The sequence below is a fragment of the Dipodomys ordii genome, unplaced genomic scaffold, assembly GCF_000151885.1.
Source record: "Dipodomys ordii isolate 6190 unplaced genomic scaffold, Dord_2.0 Scaffold106, whole genome shotgun sequence".
NCBI classification, from domain to species: Eukaryota; Metazoa; Chordata; class Mammalia; order Rodentia; family Heteromyidae; genus Dipodomys; species Dipodomys ordii.
The window spans coordinates 736,004-758,904 of record NW_012267322.1 but is presented as its reverse complement, the minus strand read 5'-3'; the positions used below and the strand labels follow the sequence as shown (position 1 = coordinate 758,904).

General features: G+C 40.1%; 1 protein-coding gene across 4 annotated transcripts in view; it reads left to right on the top strand.

Annotated features, from left to right (window-relative positions):
• Positions 1 to 22,536, top strand: part of Siah1 (siah E3 ubiquitin protein ligase 1) — a 29,417-nt gene extending 6,881 nt beyond the window's left edge. Inside the window, exons 1-2 of one of the 4 annotated variants that reach the window (XM_013027937.1) lie at positions 8,267 to 8,305; positions 20,657 to 22,536. In XM_013027937.1, coding sequence (XP_012883391.1) covers positions 20,659 to 21,507 — 849 coding nt within the window. In that variant the 5' untranslated portion in view covers positions 8,267 to 8,305; positions 20,657 to 20,658 and the 3' untranslated portion in view covers positions 21,508 to 22,536. Of the gene's footprint in view, positions 1 to 8,245; positions 8,306 to 10,228; positions 10,249 to 20,656 lie in introns of those variants that run through there. The other 3 variants (XM_013027935.1, XR_001175506.1, XM_013027936.1) reach the window with 3 other exon arrangements.
• Positions 22,537 to 22,901: the final 365 nt, after the last annotated feature.

The window sequence follows — 22,901 nt, the reverse complement described above, 5'->3', positions numbered from 1 at the left end:
CAGGACGCACCCGGCGCGCCCCGCGCCCTCGTGCGGGCCTTTGTTGTGGAGGGTCCGGGTGTGCGGCCAACATGGCGGAGGTCAGCTGAGTGCGGGCCGGCCCTGTCCTCCGTCCTCTCCCCGCGGCGCCCCGAGGTCCGGAGCGGCGCGGGGCGCTCGGCCTTCTCGGCCTTGGCTTTCTGCCTCCGACCCCCGGACCGGAGCGGCGCGGCCGGGCCGCGCTCTTGCTCTCTGGCCGGAGCCTTCATTGTGCAGAGGGAAGAATGCAGCCTCCTCCCTTGTTTATGTCACTCGCGAGGAGAGCGCGCGAGCTGCTAGCGTGGACAACTGTAGCTTTTCCTTCCTTCCTTCCTTCCTTCCTTTTTCTTTTTTAAATTTTAAACCCCGGCGGCCTGGGCTCCATGTGCCAGGTAGCCTGGGATCCGTTCTCGACCCTGTCAGACGTGTAACTTAGGAGTGTGCGTGTGGCTGACCTGGGCCGTGCGACACGCAGGCTTTTCCGTGCCGTTTGTCGGTTCCTGGAAAGATGTAGTGTGTGTTTGCTCTGACAGGAAAGTCCAGCGAGTGTGTTGGTGAAAAGTAGGCCGCGCAGCCAATTTGTCAAAGTCACGGAGGCTGTGAAGATGGTGTATGTAGGACAAGGGTTCCGACTGCCCGATCCCAGCGTGGAGCGTTTACCACGCTTAGATAAGCAGCTGCCACGGGTAAATCGCTAACACTTTTAAAAGCTGTTGAGTGTTGGGAGCGTGGGCTCAGAATTGAGACTGCATGCTTTGTTTCAAATCCTGCCCCACCAGTTCGTGACCTTGGCTTCTGTGCGCTTCATGTTCTTCACCTCTAAAATGGGTATAAAGACAGTACTTACCTCAAACATTGTTGAGAATTGAGGATGGAAATAGCTGCAAGTGCTTAGAGGATTGGCAGGTGGCTCTTCGTTAGTGCTCAGTGCTAAGGAGGTTGTGTAATTAATGTGCTGAAGTGCTTATCAGCATGATGGATGTGTTGGAAGTGCATAGCCACAGTTTGTGAATTTACTTTATAAGTCATTAGTGTTTGGGTTTTGTTGTTGAAAAGAGAAAGGCTTTCTGGGTGATAAGTTGATAGGTCTTCTGCAGTCTTCTGGCGTTTTGGAAATTTTTGAATGGGTAGATCTTTTGTGTTGTTTTTTTTTTTTTTGAACTTAGAAAATCAAAGTGATTAAAATGAGGTGTCCTGTTCACAAGTTTAGACTTATGGTTCACTTTCAAGGACTTCCAGTAATTAACTGGGAAAAGTAGGACAGTTGAATGAATCCCTTTGAGTGTTAGGTATCTATAGTATCACCATCTCTAAAAAGTTAAGAGCAGAGTGTAATGTGACAAATGTAATGATCTAGTAACTTTATCAGGGAGCTAGCTATTGGCTCAAATTATGGTGGAGAGCATTTTGGTTAGCTTACACATAAAGTTTGAGATTATGGATTATATAAATTGGTGGTATATTTGTTTTATTCTGGAAACTTAAAAGACATTGTACACTTGTAATCTGGATATGTTAGTTACATTTCTCTTCATATTTTCCCCACTAAAGTTCGCTTTGCCAAAATGTTTTCATATATAAATATAACACAATAGGTCTAAATGGACCCCCTTTGGCATCTTTCCAGCATAGGTACTAACATTTAATACTATAAAGTGAAATACAGTGTAATAGAAATAGAACTGTTAACTTTTAAGGGTAAGTGTTCCACAAAGTACAAATTTAGAAACAAATTAACTTGGTTTACATCTATTTAATTTGCATCTTATTCTAAGTAATACTCTATTGTGTAGATGTATCATAGTTTACTTACTGAGGCAAGTCTTGGTTGCTTCCAAAGTTTGGCAGGAATAAAGCTGCTATAAGGGCTGGGAAGGTGGCTCACTGGTAGAGTGCTTGCCTTGCATGCATGAGGCCCTGGGTTCGATTCCTCAGCACTACATAAGCAGAAAAAGCCAGTAGTGGAGCTGTGGCTCAAGTGGTGAGCGCTAGCCTTGAGCTGAAGAGCTGACGGACAGTGCCCAGGCCCAGAGTTCAGGCCCCACAACTAAAAAAAAAAAAAAAAAGCTGCTATAAACCTTCATGTGCAGGCTAATATATTGACTGAAAACTCCAATTCCTTTGTGTAAGTACCACAAAGTATGAGAAACTGCAAAACTTTCATCCAAAAATGGCTGTTATTCTCAGCATTCTCATCAGCAATGAATTGGTGTTGTCAGTGTTCTGGATTTTGGACACTCTTATGGGTATGTAGTGGTATTTTAAGGGAGTTTTTTAGTAGATCAGACTGATTTCAGAGGTCTTTAATATGTAGCCCCAAGTGTTTCTGTACCATTTATAAGTACAGAGCCTTGCCTGAGCTGGCCTGTTTTGCTCCCCTACCTTACTGGACCACATTCTTGCACATCTTTTCCCAACTAGAGTCTGACAATCTAGAACTGAGAAGAATTTCCTGCATACCTTGCATTGAGCTGGGATCTCTCTCTCTCTCCCTCTCTCCCCCCATAATTCCATAACTCTCTTGATTGTCCCCACTGTAATATGTAGCCCCTGAATTCTAGTTTTTCTCTAGTTCTTTCTATCTCCAAATAAATGAATTTCTGAGACATGGTCTTGTTTTCCTTTGTTTAGAGGTTAGCTGTGCTTTCTTTTTGGGTGAGGGAGCTATTTATATTTTGTTTTCGAGTAAAATACTTTTTATTATTATAAAGGTGATATACAGAGGGGTTAACATTTTATAAGTCACGTGCACTTTTTGGACAATGTCACCCCTGCCCTTGTTCTCTCCTAGTTTTCCCTCCCATCTCCACCCATGTTGTACAGATCATTTTGAATATAGTTTCTATTGAGTACCACTGCTGCTTGCTTTTTTTTTTTGTCCTGAGGCCTGACCTCTGGGCCTGGGCTCTGTTCCTCAGATCCTCATTCTTCAGCTCAAGGCTAGCGCTCTACCACTTGAGCCACAGCGCCACTTCCGGCTTTCTCTGCTTATGTGGTACTGAGGAATCGAACCAGGGCCTCATGCATGCAAGGCAAGTGCTCTACCACTGAGCCACCTTCCCAGCCCTACTGTTGCTTTTTTTGTTTACCCTATATCCTCCATTTTTCTGTCCCTCTTGCCCCTCCAAAGACAGAAAAAAAAGCCATTTTCCTAGAGTTCATTTCAATAAGTATTGTAAGATCATAGGCACAGAGGCATTGCACCTTTGTGCTACTCCCCTAAGAGTGTTCTCCTTTGGACTTGCTGTGAATGAATGCTGACGTCCTGTATAATTCATCATGTGCTGGTATATTTTAGATCTAACTGTCCCATATTAGAAAAAACATTTACCATTTGTCTCTCTGTAGTTGTACTTTTGACACATAGTTGGTACTTAGTAAATCATTGAATGAATGATTAATACTTTAACGATGACTTTTTATTTATTTATTTTTTATTTTATTTATTTATTTATTTTGAGTCCGGTCGTGGGGCCTGAACTCTGGGCCTGGGTGCTGTCCCTCAGCTCTTCAGCTCAAGGCTAGCACTCAAACACTTGAGCCACAGCGCCACTTCCGGCTTTTTTTCTTTTTGCTTATGTGGTGCTGGGGAATCGAACCCAGGGCCTCATGCATGCAAGGCAAGCACTCTTCCACTGAGCCACCTTCCCAGCCCAACGATGACTTTTTAATATATTTCTTTCCAGCTTTGTATCCAGCTCTTGCATGTTTTATCTACTCTCCCTAGTGAAACTAGTTTTTTTTTTTTGTTGTTGTTCTAGAAAACTTCTTTAACATATTTTCCATGATTGTATTTTAATCTCTCATGTCTGTGCTACTTTGGGCAGATTTCTTAACTTCTCTAAGCCTTAATTTCTATTAGTAGCACAAGAACAGTTTAGATATATTGCTATCCTTCCCTCCCTCAAGGGTCCTAAAGTTAGAGTGCCACTGTAATTGAGTGGCTTAAGAATGCAGAGCCTTGGGCTGGGAAGGTGGCTCAGTGATAGAGCACTTGCCTTGCATGCTCGAGGCCCTGGGTTCGATTCCTCAGCACCACATAAGAAAAAAACTGGAAGTGGTGCTGTGGCTCAAGTGGTAGAGTGCTAGCCTTGAGCTGAAGAGCTGAGGGACAGTGCCCAGGCCCAGAGTTCAGGCCCCACGACCGGACTCAAAAAAAAATGCAGAACCTTGAAGAGTCAGACCTGCTTCAGTCTTTTGACTTATTAACCATGTATCAAGGAGACGTACTTCTACTTACCCATCAAAATTCACATTGCCTAGCACATATAACGAGCTTAAATAAGGTAAAAACAGTTGTACTTAAATTACTTCTCTAAACATTACCACTTAAATTCTAGTGAGGAAAGAAATAAAATTACAAGTTGTGATACATACTGTAAGGAATAAAAGGTGCTGAGTAGTGATTGGGGGTGGGAGTGAGACTTCCTGGCTGTCTGAGGTGATGACATTTAAAGGAAGGTAAAAGGATATAGGAGCTTGTTTTTTGAAGGGAGTGGAATCTGAAGGAGTATCCTGGTGAAGGTCCTTGAAGTTAGATGAACTTGGATTATTCTAGCAGCTAAAAGAAAGAATAAGGGGTCAGACAGGCAGGGCTCAGATACCGTTGGGCCCAAGTAAAAAGTGTGAATTTTAAGAGTGCTGAGAAATAAAAAGTTTAACTAAAAAGGCAGTGTAATAATTTTTAAAGATTACTTTAGCTATTTGGAGATTTGATTGTTTAGAAGACCCTTTAGTCAAATGAGTGTTAATTATCACCTGGATTAAAGTGACAGTGAAAATGAGAAAGTGATATATATTTTGGAGTTAATACAACACTTTACCTGATGGGTTAGATTTAAGAGGTAGGGGAATGAAGAAGTTGTTTTTGGCTGGGATATCTTTGTGGATCATGGCACCACTTAACAAGATAGAAAAGACTGGAATGATGAAGCTCAAGGCTAGAGCTCTACCACTTGAGCCACAGCGCCACTTCCAGCTTTTTTTTTTTTTTTCTGCTTATGTGGTGCTGAGGAATCGAACCCAGGGCCTCATGCATGCAAGGCAAGCGCTCTACCACTGAGCCACCTTCCCAGCCCCAACTTCTACTTTTTTTGTATGTGGCTAAGGTCCATGGTTGGTAGATAAAGGAGCCATAAAGATTTGCTCAAGGGCCCCATCTAACGTTGTTGGGAGCTGTTTTGTATTTATCTGAACAGTATTTTAGTTTTGCTTGGTGGAAGGGGCAATGAGATAATTTTTTTTTGGGGGGGGAGTTTGGTTGTGGGGTCTTGAACTCAGGGCCTAGGGCTCTTCAGCTCAAGGCTAGTGCTCTACCATTTGAGCCACAGCACCACTTCCAATTTTCTGGTGATTAATTGGATATGAGTCTCATGGGCTTTCCTTCATGGGCTGGCTTTGAACCATCCTCAGATCTCAGCCTTCTGAGTAGCTAGGATTACAGGTATAAGCCACTGGCACAATTTATTTTTAAAATGCTAAACTTAAAAAGTTAAAAACTTATGAAATAAAATGTATGAAATATATGTGGTATAGTTTTAATATTTTTATTTTATTCTAATTTTTTAAAATAAAAACAGGCTTAATTGAAATTAAGAGTAAAGTAGGAATATGCTTGACTGTTGGAGTGGGCTTGAGCAAGAGAGCTCCAAGGAGCTAATTTTTTTCAGTATTTATTTGAGATATTTTAAGAAAAAGAATTTTAAGAAAAAAGTAGGCAGTAGACAAAATTAACTGTTTCATTTTACATAGGGAGTCACCAGCAATTCAATAGTAATAAATATGAAAATATGATACAAGATAGATTAATTCTTAAATCTTATTACCAAAATAATCTTTTACGAAATACTTGAAAATGCAGAAATGTGTCCAATGTCTTCGCATAAGTCATTACCTGACTTTTGAAAAGGAGCCATCATAGATAACAATATGCTTCACATTATTTTTTTTGAGCCATTATAGATAGCTTAAAGTTAATTTCTTTGATCTGACTTTGCAATTTTCCCAATGAAAATAACTGTTTTAACTATTTTATTCCAAATGAAGTTTGTTCTTACAATCTGTATCTTAGATTTGATTCTTGTGGGCCTGTAGTTCAGGGTCCTATTTTCTCTGTAGTTTCTGTTTATTTTCTTGATCCCTTTGTCCACCTCTTTTTTTTTTTTTTTTTGGTCCTGGGGTTTGAACTCAGGTCCTGGGTGCTGTCCCTGAATCTTTTTCTGCTCAAGCCTAATGCTATACTACTTTGCGCCACAATAACATTTCTGGTTTTCTGGTGGTTAATTGGAGATAAGAATCTCATGGACTTTCCTCTTGTATTGGCTTTGAACTATGATCCTCAGATCTAAGTTCTGAAGTAGCTAGAATTACAGGTGTGAGCCACTAGCTCCTGGCAAAATAATCGCTCTCTTAAAGGATGGTGTTCAGTTTATTCTCTGTCAAACACAAGGTTGTAGTTGTGTGTGTGTGTGAAAGTGTGGTATTCTTTTGTTCTGTTTATGCATCTAATACATATTTATTGAGTATGCCTGTGTTCCTCCAAGCAAGGGTGGGTGTGCCTACAACAACAAACGAGTAAATTGTACAGCCTGTGAAATGCAATACAGTAACTGGTGGTAGGGAAAGTGGGGGTGGTAGGGAAAGTGAAGTTCGTTGTCCAGAAGTGAGAGGAGCAGGAACAGAAGAGGAAGAGGGTTCTAAGATATGCAGACATTCAGGTTTCTTTTGCTTAAGGCTTGTGCCCTACTACTTGAGTCACAGCTCCACTTCGAGCTGTTTAGTTGTTAATTGGAGATAAGAATCTCATATGCTTTCCTTCCTGGTCTGGCTTTGGATCGTGATCCTCAGAGCTCCACATTGAAAGTAGCTAGGATTATAGGTATGAGCCACCGTTACCTGGCTAAGAAGTTATTTTTTTTTTTGTCGGCCGTGGGGCTTGAACTCTGGGCCTGGGCGCTGTCCCTCAGCTCTTCAGCTCAAGGCGAGCGCTCTACCACTTGAGCTACTGCGCCACTTCCGGTTTTCTGGTGGTTTATTGGAGATAGGAGTCTCAAGGTCTCTCCTGCCCGGGCTGGCTTTGAACCGCGATCCTCAGATCTCAGCCTCCTGAGTAGCTAGGATTACAGGCGTGAGCCACCGGCGCCCGGCCTAAGAAGTTATTTTTAAGGTGGAAAAAAAGACTGTGGTTGTTAGGTATGTTATATGAAAGAAGACCTGTAGGTTTAGAAGGATGGAGTTGCCATCAATTGAAAAGGATGTTAGAGTGAAAGTCTATGGCAGAGTTAGGCTTTGGCCATTTCCCCATAGGTGATGTCTAGGAGGTGGTTGGATGTTCAGTTTAGGGTGGATCTGGGAGTTTTTTGTTTTTGCCTTTTAATCTGGGATAGAGGTAAAAATTTAAGTTCTTAGTATATTCGTGGAACTTAAAATGATAAGATTAAATGGATCATCGAAGTCATCAGTATAGGTAATAACAGAACCTGGGCAGACTCTCCAGCTTCATGAATTTGGAGAAAAGGGGGAGACAAAGGTCACAGAAGGTTTGATGAGATAGGAATACTAAGATAGGCATGGTCAGTGGACAGTGTCTGCCAGGAGTCATATAACTGTCAAATGCTGGTGATATTTCAAACCTTGCAAGCTAAATGTACACAAAACATGGTTTAAGTGGTAGAGTGCTTGCCTTAGTAAGCTTCAGGCCCTAAATTCATTCCTCTATACCACACAAAACAAAACAAAAACTTATGAGGCACTGAAAACCAAATTGTTGATTTACTGAAATACTGAATTCTGTCTTAAATTAGTTTAGAGACCAAGAATTTACTTGATGTTCCTGAGTCAACATGTCCAAAATTGAGGATATCATGTTATGGTTTCTCCCCACCAATTTGTAACTGCTTTAGTGAAAATTGATATTATTTGGGCTTTGCTTCACACAGATTGACATATTATATATATATATATATATATATATATATATTAAGCCTGCCATATAGTAGGTATAGTTTTAGCTAGGCCTTGTGGCACATACCTATAATCTTAGCTGGCTGAAGCAAAACTATCATAACCATCAAGGCTAGAGTGAGGTTACATAGTGAGATTCTTAAAAAAACATAATCAGAATCTTCTCCCTCCTGTGTATGTGTATGTGAATGTGTGCCAGTCCTGGGGTTTGAAATCAGGATCTGTATTCTGTCCTAACCCTTTTTTTTTTTTTTTTTTGCTCAAGGCTAGTGCTCTACAACTTGGGCCACAGCTCCACTTCTGCCTTTTTGATGGTTAATTGGAGGTAAGAGTCTCATAGACTTTGCTGCCTTGGCTGGCTTTGAACTATGATCCTAGATCTCAGCCTCCTGAATAATTAGGATTATAGGTGTGAGCCACCAGCACTCAGCAAAAAAAGAGAAAAATTAAAAAAGTCTTAATCTTATTTTAAACAGAATTGTGAGTTCCTTGAAGAATCTTAGTTTAAGGAAAGTTAGTATACATGATAATTTGTTTTATATCCATAGGTGAAATAAATGGTTTGGTTAATTTCAGATTAAATGCTAGATATAGACACAGATTATAATTAGTACAGATGAATATAATTTTTTTGGTCAATCTTGGGCTTGAACTCAGGGCCTGGGCACTGTCCCTGGAGCTTTTCTCGCTCAAGGCTAGCTCTCTACCACTTTGAGCCACAGTGCCACTTCTGGCTTTTTCTATTTATGTGTTACTGAGGAATTGAACTCAGGACTTCAGGCATGCTAGGCAAGCACTGTACCATTAAGCCACATTCCCAGCCCCCAGATGAATATAACTTAATGAGACTTCCATGAATTGCTTGTATTTGTGTGTGTGTGTGTGTGTGTGTGCACGTGCATGCGCACGCGTGCCGATACCAGCCGCGAGCATGGCTTTTTGCTTACCACTGAAGCTCCTACCAGTTCTGAGACTCCATGAATTTTTTCTGTTGTTGGTCTGTAAATTTTTACATGTCTATTTTTCTAACAGATTATTTCACTACTCTTCCATTTTTACTAGTAAAGAGCCATCAATCTTAAATGTATTAGACTTCAATGTGACTTTGCTGTCCCCTAGCTCTCAAGCAGTATGCTATTATCTGATTCTTACTGTCCACTTTGATATGCAACAGAATTTTAGTTTTGAGTATGTATGAACATTCAAAGTGTGCATGTTTGTCTACTTCCCAGACTTTTGTCAGCTTACATGAGGAGTTGTGTAGGTCGTATAACAACACTGCAGTATTAAGAATTTAATATGTTTTGTATGTAAGATTTAAGGAGCACAGCTTAATGACAGGATGGGGTAAAAGAGAAAGCATGTACTACAGTGTTTGAGAATTTCGCACTTTGGAGAAAATAAAACATTCAGGGAAATAAACATTTTTGTTAGAACTTGGACACAAATAACTAAGTGAATAGTATTTGGATACATATTTATATGTACATATAAAGTCAACCATACTCACCCTCTTTTGCTGTTGCCTCCCCTCCCCCTTGTCCAACTGGCACGTACCACCCAATACAGCCTATTTTACTTTCTGTGGTTCATCCCTCCAATTTTAAACTTACATTAATTGCACAAAGGGTTGTAATTCACAATTCATATATTATAATTTAGACTAGCCTCAACTATTTATTTATGAAGTGAATTATAAATTTAAATTGCAATTTATTTTTATTTTTTATTTTTGTCAGTCATGGGGCTTAAATTCAGGGCCTGGGCACTGTCCCTGAACTTTTTGCTCAAGGCTCATGCTTCACCTCTTTGAGCACCACTCCTGTTTTCTGGTGATTAATTGGAGATAAGAGTCTCATGAGCTTTTTCTGCCTGGGCTGGCTTCCAACCAAGCTCCTCAGATCTCAGCCTCCTGAGTAGCTGTGATTACATGCATGAGCCACCAGTGCTCAGCTGTGAATTTTTAAGGCTTATCAAGCAATAGATACAGCCAAGAATGAGTGAGTCCTAGTTGTCAACATCTGTTCCTTCATATTGTTGACTGAGTGGTCCTTCCCACCTGTTCTAGATTGGACATTTTACAACTGTTCTGGTCACTGGAAATAGAGTGAGTGAAATAAATATGGTCTCTTCTTTCAACATTTGTATTTGGGTACAGGGATTCTCTAACTGGTTCATGGGTCCTGGGAGTTCTCAAGCCATGAAAGTACGGTGGAGTTTTCCAGAGCCTTCACATTCTTCTCACAGTTATTATGGGGGCTTTACAAGGTATATGAAATATAATGGCAATTAAAAATTTTCAAAATTATTGGCTTATTTTCTAATATATATATCAATACATATAAATTACTTAAAGTGTTTTGGATCCCCAGTTCTTAAAAACAGCCGGGCACTGGTAGCTCATGCCTGTAATCTTAGCTACTTAGGAGGCTGACAGCTGAGGATCATGGTTCAAAGCCAGCCTGGGCAGGAAAGTCCATGAGACTTTTATCTCCAATAAACCACCAGAAAACTGGATGTGGTGCCGTGGTTTAAGTGGTAGAGTGCTTGCCTTGAGCTGAAGAGTTGAGGGGCAGTGTCCAGGCCCAGAGTTCCAGCCCTGACCAACTTAAAAAAAACAAACCAAAACCAACAAAGGGAAATCAAACTCAACAATTAGGACTTGATGAATTTCTCTTAAAATGCAAAGCAAAACATTGGGTTTATAAGAACAAACATTTGTGACTGGAAGATAGATGTAGAGAGAGTCAGTATCAGAATTCTAGAATGAGAAGAATCAAAGAATAATTCAGAGCAAAGTCTACTGAGATAAAAGGCTTGAGCCTTTGGATGGAAAAGACTTATGTAGTCTTTGGCAAGAGTGTTTAAAGACATACCTGTTGATTATTCCTTATGTAAATAAAATACTTGAGTCTCTTAAGTGTGGCTCATTTTGGATGACTTTTTGTGTGGATTTTGGAATTATTTGTATAGACTTTCTATTGACTAACTTGCTAATATAGAAATCGAAAATACTCAATTTCTTTTTTGAATGTCATATAATTTTGGGATTTCAGAGCATTTCAGATTTAGGGATGTTAGGTGTCAGATTTAGGTTGTCCTTTATGTTTGAATGAAAAATTCTTACAAAGCTCTAGAAGTAACCTGTTTTTCGTAAAAGATTACCTGAAAACCAGTAAGAACAAAAGCGGTATGAGATTTTTTTACCTACATGTTGTTATACTGCATGTTACTATAACCGTGTTACATGTGAAATGTGAAATTTATACCTTTCTAGATAAGGGGCACGAGTTGGCTCAATGGTAGAGTGCTTGCCTTGCATGCATGAGGCCCTGGGTTCTATTCCTCAGCACCACATAAGCAGAAAAAGCCGGAAGTGGTGCTTATGGCTCAAGTGGTAGAGCACTAGCCTTGAGCTGAAGAGCTGAAGGGCAGTGCCCAGCCCAGAGTTTAGGCCTCACGACCGACATAAAACAAAAAGGATTCTAGATAGTAAAATAGGATGTAAAATTGTGTTCATAGAATTTACTGCATTGAGGAAAGTATGTTTAAACCATTTTGTATTCCCACAGATTTCCAGAGTTATACAGGCTTAGTTCCTTTGATTTCTTTTTAGGAGGGTTTGAACTCAGGGCCTCCTGCTTGCTAGGCAGATGCTCTGCCACTTGAGACATGCTTCCCCTCTCCCAAACCCTTCAACAGAACTCACATGATATATTTAGATAGTTCCAGTATGGAGAATATATAACGCTATGGCAAATTGTTTCTCCTTTTGGCTGAAGAAAGGCAGTAGGAGGTTTAGGGGCCCCAAGATAATGACTTACAGTAATATAAAAACGTGGATCTGTGAGTGTCCTACTGACAAATTCATAAAAGAAATAACTGCCATATCCAGGCACTGATGGCTCACAACTATAATCCTAGGGATTACATGATCCTAGGATCATGGTTAGAAACCAGCCCAGGCAGAAAAGTCCATGAGACTCTTGATCTCCAATAAACTACTCAGAAAAAGCTGCAAGTGGCACTGTGTGGCTCAAGTGGTAAAGAGCTAGTCTTGAGCACAAAGAGGCCTAGGGGACAGCGCCCAGACCTAAGGGTCACCCCAGGACGGGCAAAAAACAAACCCTAAAAACTGCCACAGACTGATGTTTACACTGGTACCTTAAAATTATTATTTTTGCTCTCTATATCTTCTTATTCTCACACAACTCCCCCTCACCCCTCAAAATGACTGCTTCCAGAGAAATAGAAAACTGATAGAAACTTTAGCCAAATATAGCCTAAACAAGATATACATTGTTCTTATCATAGAGAAATCTTCTAACTTCTAACAAAGTCTAGTTCCATTTAAGTTCACCTTCTCCCCTGCTTCCTAGCTTAGTAAGAATTTGCTTTTTCTATTTTTATTTTTGCAGTGCTGGAGATTAAATTTATGGCCTTCATACATACCCTAGGCAAGGGGTCTGCTACTGAACTACTTCCTCACCAAGAATTTTATGTTGTTGAGTTATTCAGTTTCCTCCTGTTTATTTAGAGTTGACAATTCACTGTATTTTGGTCTGTCCCCTAAAAAAAAGGAGCTGAAAACTCTGGGTTTTCTATCCATACAATTTGTTTCTTTATAGTCATATTTCCTTATAGTCTTGTTTTGTTTTGTTGTTTTGGTGTCTGGTCGTGGGGCCTGAACTCTGGGCGGCTTGGGAGTTGTCCCTCAGCTCTTCAGCTCAAGGCAAGTGCTCTACCACTTGAGCCACAGCGCCACTTCCAGCTTTTTTCTTTTTGCTTATGTGGTGCTGAGGAATCGAACCCAGGGCCTCATGCATGCAAGGCAAGCGCTTTACCACTGAGCCACCTTCCTGGCCCCTTCCTTATAGTCTTAGATAACATCCCTGCCGTAGCACTGTTTTTAGTGTGATTTCTACCCTAAATTTTCAGGGTTGCTTTTGCAGAAGCTACCTCCATATTGCCTGGATTGGGACCAGCCATTATTTTTTTTAGTTGCACTTTTTTTTTTTTTTCTTCTGGTGGTAGTACTGGTGTTTGAACTCAGGTCCTCATGCTTGTTGGGCATATGCTCTGCCACTTGAATCTAGGTCTGACTCTAGAATTTTTACTGTCTTGCCTCATGTTGGAGGGTTTGTACACAGATTAATAGTTTTCAGATTGTGCTATAAGGCTCTGTTTAATTTTGTGGGAATTGGTCAATAAATATATTTTGCTTATTATAGATAATCAGTCATTTGTTTTATGTATTACAGATTTTAAGGTACCAGTCCATGGCAGTTCTTTTATGAGCCACATTCCCTGTCCTTATTAATGTTTCCTTACCATATGATTGAAATTATTTAAAATTACTTGCACCTTGATGTGTGTAATGATGGAAAATACTTGTATGTTCTTTTATTTTCAAGAACAGTTAATCTCAGCTGTATGGAGGTTTGTCTATCTATATACCAAGCAGCTTTCCAATGGACACGAACTGGGTATTCTGTAGTTCATTTGTGATACTATATTGCCCTGAAGTTAGCTTGTACAGGTTGAACTTTCAGTCTATCAAGATTGAGACCCACATGTGAAGGATTTATTTTAGTATGACAGGATGAAAGAAACATTTTTGCTTACCAGGTAGGAAATGGCCTTTATACTTTCTGATCTGGGACAATATGCTCTAATCCTTACATAGTGGTTTTGGGTGGATAAGATGGGTGGATGGGTACTGTTCACTATTCTAAAACAAAATGGAGATGAGATCGAGGCCCACTCAAAACAGGGACTGTAGGTGATTTTAGAACTTCTTTTCAGAATGTTTTCCAGTTCCCTGCCTTTCTACCCTTTGTAGCGTTTACAGCTTTATTTTGTCTTGCCCAGTTTGCTGTCTTAGCTGATGCTCTACCACTTGAATCACACCTCTGACCCTTTATTAAAAGAAATGTAGTCTCTTGGATTTTCTGTCCAAGCTGGGTTTGATCAACAATCCTGAAGAGCTTTACAGGGGTGTTCAGCACTTTTCCTTCAGGTTTCTACAGTAGTTTCCTGTCAGGTCCTTTTTCTGGACTTTTCTGCTGCATTACTTATTAGTCTTTACTAGACCTATAACTTCTGCAACCAAATCATTTTTCAGAATTATATTCAGGAAAAGTTATCTATTGGTCCATCACAGATAGTTAATTCATTAAACACATATTCCATAGTCTTCCTGATTTCTCTGTCTGCCCACTAATATTCTTTTTATAACCTGCTTTACAATGGATATCCTTTTTATCTGATAACATTTCTTTATTTAGACTTTTTTATTTTACAAGTTAAGACAATATTAAAGGGTAATACCAAAATGTTTTGATTTAAGAGAGCATCTGTTTAAACTTTGTACCAAACCAGAGATACAGGCTTTAGAAATAGAGCTTTAGATAAATAGGCTTTAGGTAATATAGTACTTTCGGTAAATTCTGAAATTTTGCTGATTTTAGACTCTGTAGACTTAGTGAAATGTAGTTTTGGCGAAATGTTTAGCAGTTAAAACCAAAGTAAGAAAATATATCTTGTTAAAATTTTTAATTAATTAATTTTTTTTTTTTGGTGTTGAACCTGGGTGCCCAAGGCTAGTGCTCTCCCACTTGAACCACAATACCACTTCTGGCTTTTTCTGAGTGATTTATTGGAGATAAGATTCTCACAGACTTTCCTGCCTAGGCTGGCTTTGAACAGAGACCCCTAGCTCTCAGCCTCCTGAATAACTAGGATTACAGGCGTGAGCCACTAGCACCTGGCAGGAATTTTAAATTATTGCTGTGCCAAATATTAGTTAAATGATGGATGATCTCTGGAAGGAATCCTTCCTTTTCCTATGTATCCAGAACCCACAAATTCTAGGTCTCTCCATAGTTTGTGACCTCAGGCAGTTAACTCAAATTCTGGAATGTATATCATCTATGATATATACATATATACATAATTTACTAATCTCAATCCAAGCAAAAGCCATTTGAAGCTGGAAATAATCACTTTACAGCTGGAATATTTGCCAAGTGATGGGACCTGGGTATGACTCTAGAACACTTGCATTTTTACTGTCTTGACTCATATGTTGGAAGGTTTTTGTATAGATGAATGGTTTTCAGATTGTGCTGTACGGCTCTGTTTAATTTGGGGGGAGTTGGCCAACAAATACCTTTTGTTTATGGATAATTAGTCATTTTGTTTTAGAGACTTGGGTCTCATCTCTTGTTTGGAAGAGTATTTCTGCCTAAAATATATGATGTTTTCTACTAGAAAAATGAAGCCTTATATAGAATTAGTAGATATCAGACTATAAAAATATGGGTAAGTCTAGTTTATGAGGCAGAGAGTCTTTATTTGTTCCCAAGGATGATTTGGATAGCCAGTTACAGGAGGTTGAGGCAGTTAAACACATGATTAGTAGGGTTGAAATTTATTGCTGAAAGTGGGCAATCACTGCATTGGACTCTTACTCTTAGTTCTTGTTTTTAAAGGCTGTCCTAAGCATGATGAAATGACAGGTTAAACTTCTGACTGCTTAGGCTGATGCAATGCCAGTCTGAGGCCCACAGGACTTTATGGGGCAAGGGTAATGCTTGTTAAAAAAAAAACAAAACAAAACAAGCTACTCTTGGTTTAATGGCTTAGTTAAAATGGCTTTCTCAGAGAATATAATTCCAATTTGGAAGCTGAAGTATAAGTGTCTTCCATGTGTTTACTACTCTCACTGCAGAGGAAAGGGGTGTGGACAATTTACCACCAAGTGGGGAAGATGTGGAGTGAGTGAGCATTGAGGAAATTGGTAGTTGACGCCTGTTTGAATACTGCACTTACTGGCTGAATTAGGGAGAATGCTTTCATCCTGAAAGCAAGAGTTCACAGGATTAGCTTGGAAAATGTATTCCACATGGAGAAGACGCTTCTCTGGCCATACATTCCCCACAACCTGTATAGGTTTTTGATTGAGAGCTATGAAATCATGGTTCTACCTAAAGGAACTGGTGGATGTGTGAGAGGCACTGTGTCTCCCGGCAGGGGCAGCAAGGGCTGGGTGGAGGCGTGGGTCTTGCCAGTTCCTGCCATACTGGTCTGCCTCGCCCTCACTGGGCCTAGGGCCAGCCCTGAGTTTTCCCTCCTTTTCCTCTGGCTCAGACCATCCCTCTGACCCCGCCTTACTCTGTCCTTGCTTTCCCCAGTCCTGCACTTCTCAGCCTCCGCCCTGGCGCGGTGAGCCAGGCACTTGGGTTTTGCCTGCTTTCTTAGCCTTAGGCACTTGGGCTCAAATTGCTGTGGGGTGGGTGCCTAAGCCATCCAGCCAGTGCTGTGGTACTCCAGCTCCTGCCTCTCTCCCCCTAGGTGGAGGGGGCTAGCCAGCCTTTGAATCCCGGCCATGCAAACTTGGGAGGCTGATGAAGGGTTTGGGCACAGCGGACAGCTTACCCTGGCTCCCATTTTTGGAGATGCAGGCGAATTTGTACTCCCTCTGAGTTGTGGCCACCTCCTTAGTATCGGAGGCCTCATTGCTCCACTCAGTTGCTTCTCAGGAGTGGCTGCATGAAAGGAGCCTGACCTTGGACAGCCTTTGAGCCTTCTGCTCTGTGGAAGCTAAGTGTCTAGGAGAGGTAGGCCTCTGTCACAGATGGTGCTGCTTGGGAAAAAGCCATGAGCTGTCTCACTTCTCAAGACAAGAAAGCCTGCCCTGCCCCTTTCTCAACTCCTAGAGGGAAGTCTTGCTTACTTTACCAGCGGCTAGGACAAGGAAGAGAAACGGTACTGAAATTAAAGGACCAAGTTCCTGGAAAATGTAATAGTTGTAAAAACCTGTGGAATCTGAATCTGGGAATGGCTGCTGTGCAACTTAGCCCTTTCTGAGGTTGGCAGTGATGTTTCAGTTGAGCTGTTGTACTTTCTTTGTTTAGATCAAATGAAATTATGTCATAAGGGGTTGTTCTTGGTTCCTTCTGCAAGGCTACTTTATGGTTGGATCCCTTTTCTGGTTTAAGATGGAGCTGTTGTCCTTTGGAGCTGTCAGAGGTTTTTTTTTGTTTGTTTTTAAAGCAGTTTCAGCCCTGCTACCTCCATTCACAAGAAATAATGGTAGCATTTTATTTGTTGTTCACACTTTGAACTTTCTAAAAATTTTGGAAAATGCCCAAGTACTTTTTGATAAATGTTATAACTTTTGGTAGTCAAGAATTACACCTTTTTTTTTTTTTTTTTTGCTCGTCCTGGTGCTTGAATTCAGGGCTAGGGTTCTGTTCTAGGGTGTCTTTTGCTCAAGACTGGCACTCTACCTCTTGAGCCACTGTGCCCTTTCTGTCTTTTTCTGTTTATGTGATACTGAGGAATCGAACCCAGGACATTGTGCATGCTCCGCAAGCACTCTACTACTAGGCCACATTCCCAGCCCAACAATGTTTTTCTTATTCAGAGGCCTGAGTGTCCTTTGTGAATTGCTATTTGGTTTATTCTGAAAGGGTTTGGTTTAGATTAGACTTTTTTTGTTTAAGGAACCTCTTACATTTTTGTGTGTGTGTGCACACGTGTGTGCGCACACATGCATACCTGTACCAGGACCTGAATTGCCTATGTTTTTTCACTTACGGCAGGTATTCTACCAGTTGAGCCACAGCTCCAGTTAGTTCATTGGAGATAAGAGCCTCTTGGATTCTATCATGGCAGTGTTTGAACCCCAGTTCTCAGATCTAAGCCTCCTGAATAGCTAGGATTATAGACATGAGCCACCAGCACCCAGCTTCAAGGAACCACTTTCTGTTTACTTAGGTGAACAGCATGGAATGGATCACAGGCACACAGGCAGGGTGTTTGCAATGCTAAGTTCACTGTTTTATGAGTGACATAAAATAGATCAATATATGTATAAAGTATTTACTCAGAGATGGTGGATTTCAGGAGAACTCCTTTACACAGAATTCTTTTGTCAGTTTTCCTGGATTATACAAGGCTCTAGGTGAGAGTTCATATTTTGTTATGCTGTGTGTGTGTGTGTGTTTATGTCTGTGAGAACTGCTGTATGCTAAATACTTCTGACACTCTTTGGAGATGGAGTCTTATGGTGTATGCCAGGTTGGCCACTTACCCCTGCCTCAGATTCCTGCATGCTGGAATTACAGTTGTTTGCCAGTAATCCTGTTCTTTTAACACTTGTTGCCTGTTGAACTTTAAAACTAAGCAATTATTATTATTTTTTTTTTGAGGGGCCATCTTTAGCCACTTTCCTCATTTACAGTATCATTGGTAACAACTTGAATCCCTGGCCACATTCATAACCAGCACATACACATATACTTCATATTTACTTCTCACCATTACTCTCCTCCTCCCCCCACTCATCCTAGGGCTTGAACTCCAGATCTGGCTGGGGCTCTACCATTTGAGCTATTCTAGCTTTTTGGTAGTTAATTGGAGATCAGAACTCAGTAGCTTTCCTGCCCAGGTTGGCTTTGAACCAAGATCCTCAGATAACAACTTCCTGAGTGGCTAGGATTACAGATGTGAGACACTGGCCTTGGCTCTTCCATTACCCTTATCCTTCCACTGTATCCCCATTTATATCTTTCTTGTAATCTTTAAAATGGGTTTCATGTTTTGTTTTTTTTTTCATATATACTTAAAGGCAGTATACTTTGATCATATTGTCTTCTCCTCCCCTCATCCTTTCTTTCCCCCTCCCTTCCTCTTACTAGTCCCCTGCTCCAGTAGTCCTCAGTGTTCATTTCTGGTTTTTTTTTAAATCACTATTTTTTTGGGGGGGGGTCCGGTCGTGGGGCTTGAACTCTGGGCCTGGGCGCTGTCCCTTAGCTCTTTAGTTCAAGGCTAGCACTCTACCATTTGAGCCACAGCACCACTTCTGGCCTTTTTTTTTTTTTCTGCTTATGTGGTGCTGAGGAATCAAACCCAGGGCCTCAAGTATGCAAGACAAGCGCTCTGCCACTGAGCCACCTTCCCAGCCCTAAATTACTATTTTTAAGGCACAATTTCCACAAATAAAAAAACGCCACATTGAGTATTTATTTGAGTCAGTTTTGCTTTGCTTAACATGACATATTTTTAGTTCTGTCCACTTTCCTACAAATAACAATTTCAGTCTCATGGTTGAATAATACTTGGTAATGTGTATATGCCACATTTTCAGTATACATCTTACCATCACTTTTTAAGTTATTTGAAACAGTAATGAATAACTGAGAGAAAATGTTAAATTTGACGTTTTAATTTTGGTGAAAGATGGCATTGTGTAAGTACTGGGAGTGCACTTTTAGGGGTATCATAACCTGTTTAATCTTTTATCACTGCCAGGACAAGGTTATCACCTATCATATCTTATAGGGAATAGGTGCTTGTTTTGTTTGGTTCAGCCTCGCTAGTTAGTTGATTGATCGGTTTCTTCTAGTAATATTTTTACCTAATGCTTAATCTGCTTCACATGTTTCAGGTGCCATGAATCCCTCTTAATTGTATTCCTCATTTTAGTACAGTGTTATGTGTATCTGAATAGTGTTTATCTTCCTGATTGCTTTCTTCTATTTTTTTTTATTTTTTATTTTTACTCTTTTCGGACTCTGTACTGATTTATATTGTAGAATGAGGTCCTGCTTCTGAATATTGAACTAGCCAACTATTATTTAAAAATGTTCTTTTCCTTATCTCCCTTCAGTTTTGAGATGTTTCCTAATTAGTTTCCTAATTAGTAGGAAAAATAAATACTTAATATGCTTTGGGGGAGACTCACCAGATGAAGATGGATTATGGGGTGGCAGCATACCCTTGACCTTGCACATCATTCCTAAAACTAGTAGTTATCAAGTCAGTATGCTGACGATCTTTGGCATACCAGCTGTGTAGAATTTATGACTCTTGAGCTACAGATAGCTGACTCTGAATTGGAAAAATGATTAAGGCCTTTTGGAGAAGAGAATGGGACAAAATACAGTTAAAATTTGTTGTACTTAAGATCCTTTTTCAATCTTCTTAGTTTTTTATGGTAATTTCTACTTTAGCTTTCTTAATCTAGATTCTTAGTACTTTTTTTTTTTTTTTTTTGGATCCGATTGTGGGCCTGAACTCTGGGCTCTTCAGCTCAAGGATAGTGCTCTACCACTTGAGCCACAGCGCCACTTCCGGCTTTTTTTTCTGCTTATGTGGTGCTGAGGAATCAAACCCAGGGCCTCATGCATGCAAGGCAAGCACTTTACCACTGAGCCACCTTCCCATGCCCTCTTAGTACTTTTTAATAAGGAAAATTAGAAGATTTTTATTAGCACAACCTAGTTGTACAAAGGAATGTTTCGCTGTGGTATTTCCATATATGCATACAATGTACCCCATCAACCTCCCTCCCTCCTCTTATCTTTCCTCCCACTCTTGAACTGGGGTTTGAACCTAGCCCTTGGTCAGCTTGCTTGTTCCATTGGTGTGATTTTAACTGCTCTGGAACATGAAAAGGCTTATCCAGTATTCAGCTCCTAATAATAAAATGCAGAGTTAGTGTATCTGTTTTGTTTGTATATGCTTTGTATATCCTTTTTACTTGCCTATTCTTATTTTGTTCCCAATTTTGTATGAACATTTAAAGGTATTTTAGGCATGTAAACATTTATAAAAAGAAGTTACAATTATTTTTCTCTTTTATTTACTCATTTATTTTTTATTACAGAAATGAGCCGTCAGACTGCTACAGCACTACCTACTGGTACCTCCAAGTGTCCACCATCCCAGAGGGTGCCTGCCCTGACTGGCACAACTGCATCCAACAATGACTTGGCGAGTCTTTTTGAGTGTCCCGTCTGCTTTGACTATGTGTTACCACCCATTCTGCAGTGTCAGAGTGGCCATCTTGTTTGTAGCAACTGTCGCCCCAAACTCACATGTTGTCCAACTTGTCGGGGCCCATTGGGATCCATTCGCAACTTGGCTATGGAGAAAGTGGCCAATTCAGTACTTTTCCCTTGTAAATATGCCTCTTCTGGATGTGAAATAACTCTGCCACACACAGAGAAAGCCGACCATGAGGAGCTCTGTGAGTTTAGGCCTTATTCCTGCCCGTGCCCTGGTGCTTCCTGTAAATGGCAAGGCTCTTTGGATGCTGTGATGCCACATCTGATGCATCAACACAAGTCCATTACAACCCTACAAGGAGAGGATATAGTTTTCCTTGCTACAGACATTAACCTTCCTGGTGCTGTTGACTGGGTGATGATGCAGTCCTGTTTTGGCTTTCACTTCATGTTAGTCTTGGAGAAACAGGAAAAATACGATGGTCACCAGCAGTTCTTTGCAATTGTACAGCTGATAGGAACACGCAAGCAAGCTGAAAATTTTGCTTATCGACTTGAGCTAAATGGTCATAGGCGGCGATTGACTTGGGAAGCGACTCCTCGGTCTATTCATGAGGGAATTGCAACAGCCATTATGAATAGCGACTGCCTAGTCTTTGACACCAGCATTGCACAGCTTTTTGCAGAAAATGGCAATTTAGGCATCAATGTAACTATTTCCATGTGTTGAAATGGCAATCATTTTCTGGCCAGTGTTTAATTTCACAGAGAATAAGGCACCCATCTGCCTGCTAACCTGAAACTCTTGGTAGATGGAAGGTCTACACATGAAGGTAAATAAGAAGAAAGGCTGTTAAATACAGGAAACAGTTGCATGTAGTAACACTAATATATTTAAAAATAAGTCAACAGTAAACCACTGAAAAAAATATATATACACCCAAGATGGGCATCTTTTGTATTAAGAAAGGAAGCATTGTAAAATAATTCTGGATTTTGTGTTCGTTGTAGATTGGTTATATTGTTGAAAAAAATTTTTTTGCGCGAGTGTGTGTGTGTGTGTGTGTGTGTGTGAGAGTGAGTGTGTGAGTGTGTTTCCTTTAACTGACAAGCCATCTGAGTGGTCTCAGACCACTGCTACCCCCTTTTGTGAGTCAATACATAGTGCTGCTGTGTTTTTGTTTTGTTTTGGTGTGTATGTATATTTGCTAGTTTTTATTCTAGTTTTTCATTAAATAAATTTGACTTCTGTAATTCAGGTTTTTTCTCAATTTTTTTGTACCTTTTTAAAGTTAATTTTTTTGATATGCATAATTGTTTATGTAAGAGTTTATGTTCAGTACATTTTCTTTTCCCTGACTAATCAGTTCATTAGAAATATTCTGAAGATACAAGTTCCAGAAAGGGAAGGTAACATTAGAACAGTTTCAGCTCTGTGGAACAGCTACAAGGTGGTCTTTCATTCTCCTTCTTATTATCTCTTCTGTTGAGTTCTGCTTGCAGGCTTTTCTTTGAAAAGTTAAGAAACACATTCTGATTTATATAAGTACTGAAAAAAAAATCAGGCTTTTTCCTCCCCCAAATGTCTTGGGCAAATCACATGTTTAAAAATTGTTCTTGTATTTATTGGTTTTACAAAAGAAGGCATCATCATACAGTATTTGTAATTTAAGGCAAATCATTTGTTGAAAAAGGAAGTTTGCAAAAAATGTTTTTGGTCTTTTATAACTCATTAAAAGATTATCTGCAAATTAAAAAATCTTAATGTGTCTGCTTTAGCTCTAAATTTGATGAAATCCAAACCATTCTGTATTTTATGTAGCAGAAAGCAGTAGTGTGTGTCATTTTGAAGTGTGGTGGTTTTATTCTGAAACACAGCAAGATTGAGTATATGCCCTATGGAGTCCCTTTCATTGCCCTTCATTTTGATTCTAACCAGGAAATTAGAAGACTAATTAAAATGTTGATCACTTTCCCCTCAAAACAATAAAGGCAAGTTAATTTAGCCTAGTGGTTAAGAGTCATGACTTTGCAGCCAGACTTCCAGGATGCCAATCTATCTAGTCTCTACTCCACTTACTAGCTTTGTGACTTGGCTATATAGAGCAAATTATGGTAGCTATC